At 38.8% G+C, this 5,794-nt stretch overlaps 2 protein-coding genes across 2 annotated transcripts; both read right to left on the minus strand.

The window, feature by feature from the left end:
* Positions 1-336: 336 nt before the first annotated feature.
* LOC111365915 (putative pentatricopeptide repeat-containing protein At3g13770, mitochondrial) lies at positions 337-3,553 on the minus strand. Its single transcript, XM_022986472.1, has 2 exons — positions 2,960-3,553; positions 337-1,913 (listed from the first exon to the last, which is right to left on the minus strand). Exons 1-2 carry the CDS (start codon positions 3,432-3,434, stop codon positions 469-471), a joined length of 1,920 nt encoding a protein of 639 aa, XP_022842240.1. The 5' UTR covers positions 3,435-3,553; the 3' UTR covers positions 337-468.
* Positions 3,554-3,801: 248 nt separating this feature from the next.
* Positions 3,802-5,794, minus strand: LOC111365916 (UPF0481 protein At3g47200-like). Its single transcript, XM_022986473.1, has 2 exons — positions 4,440-5,794; positions 3,802-4,359 (listed from the first exon to the last, which is right to left on the minus strand). The coding sequence occupies exons 1-2, from the start codon at positions 5,606-5,608 to the stop codon at positions 3,888-3,890; spliced, it is 1,641 nt and encodes a 546-aa protein (XP_022842241.1). The 5' UTR covers positions 5,609-5,794; the 3' UTR covers positions 3,802-3,887.

Here is a 5,794-nt window from a genome sequence, read left to right on the forward strand (position 1 = left end):
GAAGATGGATTTGGGGTTTAGGTTAGGAGATGAACTACGGGAGAAATTTGAGTTGATAATGAAAAAGCGTGTGTTTCTTTTTTCTTCCCCCCAAATTTGGTCGTGTTTTAAATTGTCATGGTGGCATTTAACGGCCAACCATGAATTCCGTCGTCCATGTGTGAAGGCGTTAGTGACGGAGTAACACGATGAGCAATTGAGTGCAACAGTGTAAAGTTCAGTGAGTGATGGAATACAAGTGAAAGTTCAGTGAATGGAACAAAATGTTACCCAAAGTTCGGTGAGCATTCAAACAATTAACTCTTGTTCACCGTATAAATGTCAAGAAAGTTCAAGATCTAGCATTCAATTTATGACATGCATCTAGTAATTAATTCTTAACATTGCAACGAATCAATTAATACATTGAAATGGAGTTTGTTGTTGAAATGGCAGCAAATTCACTATCGAAAAGTAAACCGTGAAGGTTTACCAGTAGTCTCCACACGAACAACTACCATTTACAATATGATGAAATCTGCTTTTATCCCTTAGCAAAATTTCCCTGCTATAAATCTGAGATACATACTTGACGAAGTTATGACAATCAACACATACTCGTAGGTTTTTCATCACTCTAATAGGTTTTCCTTCGGAAACACCAATCATCCCAAAAGCCAAAGCGAGTTTTTCACTGTGGCTGAGCAGTATCTTCTCTTTTTGCTCGTCGTCCACATCGTACAAAACACAACTCAAATCAGGAGCATAACCGGCTTCCTTTATCCGGTTTGATAAATCTATTACCTTTGCATATACCTTTTCCTTCATTGGATGTGATCGATGACTTGAATAAAAGGTATGCAGGGTTCGTCCGAGCTCAATCCAGCTCTTTCCTGGCTCCTTCGTCAAGGATTTTTCTGTCATCAATTCCCTTAATCTTCTTACGTCGTCCCATCTTTCTGCAGAACCGTATAAATTGGAAAGAACAACATAATTCCCGGCATTTTCAGGCTCTATTTCAAGAAGCTGATCACCAGCAATTCTTCCAATGTCAACATTCCGGTGAACCCGACAAGCACCTAAAAGGGAACCCCAAATAGCAGCATTCGGTTTGATAGGCATCTGTTGGATGAACTGAAAAGCCTTCCTTACTTGGCCAGCACGCCCAAGTAAATCAACAACACAGCCGTAGTGCTCAATACCAAGGTCAATCCCATCTTTACCAATTGCCATATCGTTAAAAATTTCCAGCCCTCTATTTTCCATTCCTCCATGGCCGCAACCAGACAATACGGCCAAAAGGGTGGTTCTGTTAGGTTTGATATTACTTTCTTCCCTTATCATTTCGTACAGGTCAATTGCATCTTTTCCCATACCATGTTTACTATACCCCACTATCATTGCATTCCAAGAGATGACAGTTCTTTCAGGCATTTTGTCAAAGATTCTTCTTGAGTAAATTAAGTTTCCACATTTTGCATACATATCAATTAAAGAATTCTGAAGTACGACATAGAGGGGAAGCTCTGATCGAAGAACATGGCTGTGAACTTGCCGTCCATGTTCAAATGCAGCAAGCCCAGATAATGCAGTTAATATACTGGCATAAGTGACGTAGTTAGAAGTCATTCCTTCCCTTTGCAACCTACGGAACACCTCGACTGCCTCTTCGTCAAGTCCTAACTGAGCATAGCCTGATATTATAGCTGTGCAAGAAACAACATCTCTTTCGGGTAAACCATCAAATATATATCGGGCCTCATGGATTCTTCCAGCTTTGGCATACATGTCAAGAAGTGAGCTACCAACATATATATGGGATTCAAATGGGCTTTTAACTAGAAGGGAATGAATTTGCCTTCCATTCTGGAGCCCGAATAAACCAGTACAAGAGGTCAGCACTGTTGCAAAAGTGAACTCATTAGGATTGGTACCTGGAACAATTCCATGTTACAATCACACCATAAGAAAGAGTGAAACCTTCTTCGAACAGTAGAAATAGTATTTACATATGGTGCATAACAGACAACGCCATGGCCAACCACCTTGTGATGCATAAATCTTCAATCAACTATTTACCAAATCAACCTACTAGTGTCAAATTCACACGCCCCCTATAAATCCAACATGAAAAAATCTTTGAAAAGGAAAACCATGCAATGTCTAAATAAATAAAGCAATGTCGCAATGTCTAAATAAATAAAGCAATGTCATTTCAACATGCTTTTACTGAAATGAATATGTGAATATTTTCTATGAGAATCTGCAGGTTTTCAAGGGGATGCTTAAGTGAGGAAGAGGTCTTCAACCTTGCTCCAAACGTGAAGCAAATGATTATAAAAATTATAAGCGTCGACCTATAAACCAATATGAGATGAATTATCCAACTGAATTGGGGATTTGCATGTTACAGCAACTAACAAGGCTTCCTTGCTAAATCTGGAAACTTGAGGAAGTGAAACAGTTTTCTCCACTAAAAAAACATAGAAGGTAATGAGTCATGAAGAACAAATGAAAAGGAAGACAAAATGATCCATTTCCTTGAATGATATAAAGTTACCTCAACCCATCCTTCAACTTTAAGCTGAGAAGACTGATGACTGAAAGGAAAAAGGAAAGCTGAACTAACGCTATCCAGTTATGATTTGAAAAATACTCATCAGTCTCTTATGTAACCAGTCTAGTTATTCCTTTATATAATATGGCATATTTGTTAAGAGATTACTTTTATCTTTTAAATCATTCCTCTCAACAAGTAATTTTAAGTCCTGACTTATAATTCAACGGGCACATCCAATACCCAAGTTCCACGCCAATTAATCAGCGGATGGACTCTCAGCTCGTCCGGTCTTGAATTACAGAGCTCCAGCTAACAAAATAAATCATTAATCTAAAAGTGCAGCATCTTCATAGCTTATTCATATCAAAGAACTTGGATATTGTATAAATAGCATTCTGCATACCATTCCCAAATGACTACCTGATCTTAACATCCGAACAAAAAGATTGAGAGCTTCAGAGTGACCCCCACTTCTCGCAAACCCCGAGATAACTGCGGTCCATGAAACCACATTCCTTTCAGGCATTTCATCAAACACTCTTACTGCATCGCCCAAAACCTCACACTTTACGTACAACACAATCAGCCTTGTTCTAAGGTACTCTGGCGGGTTATAACAAGTTCTAATCATGCGAGCATGCACCCCTTGGCCTTCTCCCAAGGCCCTTCTCTTTATGCATTCTCTTAACAAAGAATCGTAATCCTTAAATTTCATTTTCACGTCAAGACCCTGTTCTGGGTTTAGGCGACCGTTGGAATTTAGAATATATAAATATGAGGAATTTGGCGGGACTGAACAAAAGGTTAGACAATGGTGGGCTAAGGGATTGTTTGGGACGCTTAAAAGTAGAACATGTTTACGGTGAACGAAAGAGAGAGAGATTTTCCTTAGCATTTTTTTGGTTTCATTTGGTTATGCTAATGCGATTTTCTTGGCAAATACTACTATGTTAAGGCCTCAATCAAGTCGCATATATGTCTTTGATTCTCAACTGGATGGTCCAGAAAACGAAGTAAAAAAATCTTATTTATCTTAGTGTTCAAATTTGGCTCTTCCAATGTACTTAAAGGTTTGGTTTGATTTTATGGTAATGGCATTTTAAGAAATTTGGAACCGATTTGAAATTAAAAAGTCTCAACATTTCAAGATTCTTGCTGCATTCTCGGAAATAAGGTATTTATAAAATAAATAATTGTTGAAGGTATCGACATACACGGTAAAGGTATAGGAGTCTTTCTAGTTTATTTGAACTCTTGATGCATTTTGACAACAAACGGATTTAATAGTTCAACAGATACTAAAGCAGATGAGAATAGCACTTTGATGACATTTTGTACAGCAATTCATTTAACAATAAAGCCATATGAATTCCTGGTACTCATCAAACTGTGAAACAAGTCCGGTTACAATTAGTGATTGTGGAAAGGGAATAATGAAAGATTCAATAACTAATGTCCAAAAGCCAAATTCATGTAATGAATCATGACTTTCAGCTAAGTCACAACATGTCTGAAGCGCGGCAAAATAGACGAGGATTGCAGCAATCCCAGTCGAAACTGTCACCCACAAGTTGGTAAAATAGTTATGGACGAGACTCGCTCTATATCTATGCCACGGCTCATTACAATAATCTTCGAGGCTTCTTACAACATCACTCAAGTACGAGTCCTCAATGTCCCGGGAGACTTCTCTGCAAAGCTTGTTGACGATTCGAGCCACGTGTTTGTTGCTACCCAGAGAATGCTGCAGCACACCCGCATAATGTAGAAGTTCTATGTCTTTAGCTGAATTGATAAGCCCGTCAAGGAAAAACAAGTACCTGTTGAAGACTACATTAAGTAAATAAAAGTGTTTACTATCGAACCGCTTAATCTTTTAGACGAGGTGGTTGAATAGTACCTTGTCACGTCTGGTTGACAAGCCTTGTAGCATTGTTCAAAAGCAACCAGGTTTCGATATAGAGTGCACCGGTAGTCATCGATTCGAAATGGAGGGATTTTCAAGACTCCTGATTCGAATTTTATGTCTAGAGGCCTTATGTTTTCTGATCCTGTCCTGATTTTAATCCCGGCCTCTTTGAGCTCAACCATTGAACGGAATAGATACGGTTCTTTTTCACGTTTAATCTCTTTTGGCAAAATGCTCGACCGGAAGAGATCAAGAAAGTGTTTTGCATCATTTCTGCTGTAGTCTGAATCACTTTGTTGAGGACTTTCAGCAGCTCCAGGCATCAGTGGACTGAAGAACTTAAGAGCTAGTTTCTCTATTGAAGAACATGGAGATGTTGCTTGTATACCATTCGTTAACCTGAATAATTCTCGCAAAACCAGCAAAGGAAGCTGATTTTCGAGCATCATAAGATCATTTCGCAAAATTGGCAGCATCCATCTCTTCAGAAATCTCTGTCCATGGGCAAATACAGGCTTTTCCAGTGCCAGTTTCGTTTCCATCTCCAATATCTCTCCATCAGGCTCGTATTTTCCTTCCGACCTTTCCAGGGCCAATTTCTGTCCATCAGGTTCGTATTTTCCTTCCAATTTTTCCAGGGCCAGTTTCTTTTCCAGTTCGATTTTCTCTCCATCAGGCTCGTATTTTCCTTCCGACTTTTCCAGGTCCCTGAAGAGCTCCACAACGAAGCAGCCATCAATGATCATCATCTCAACAAACTTCTTCCTGCTCATCTTTACATCTTCTGAATAGTAACTTCGAGCCTCGGGTTCTAATCCCTTCATGGCCTCAATCACACCTTCTAGTTTCTCTTCAATCCCCTGGCTGCTAGGGCAAAAAAGCCGACGAAAGAACTGCCATTTAACCTTTTCCATTGCCTGCAAATGTGCTTTTCCCTGATGGTAAGGCCCGATCGAGATAATATTAGGATCGTAAGCTTTCGCTTCGACTTGACGAAGATTTCCAGGGACCTTAAAGATAGAAATATTTTCACTTTCTTCAGGAATCTCAGTTCTTAGCCTCTCCTGAAGACTGAGTGTTGAACAATGGAAAACACATAATTTTGTGAAATGAAATCGCTTCACATTCTGCAAAATTATCAGCAGATTGAATTTCTGCATTGTGTATGAGAAAACAAGTTTTTTTATTTTTATTTTTTATTCTTGATTCTTTGATAATGGTTGCACCCTCTTGCATCTAATAATAGTCTAATTAGAAATACCTACCCTAATTTTGTCTCGTTGTGATAATATTTCTTAGTCCATTTTACCTACCCAAATAAAGCTAAGTTTCAGGCTGCATTTTAT

This window comes from Olea europaea, chromosome 17 (genome assembly GCF_002742605.1).
Source record: "Olea europaea var. sylvestris chromosome 17, O_europaea_v1, whole genome shotgun sequence".
Lineage (NCBI taxonomy): Eukaryota > Viridiplantae > Streptophyta > Magnoliopsida > Lamiales > Oleaceae > Olea > Olea europaea.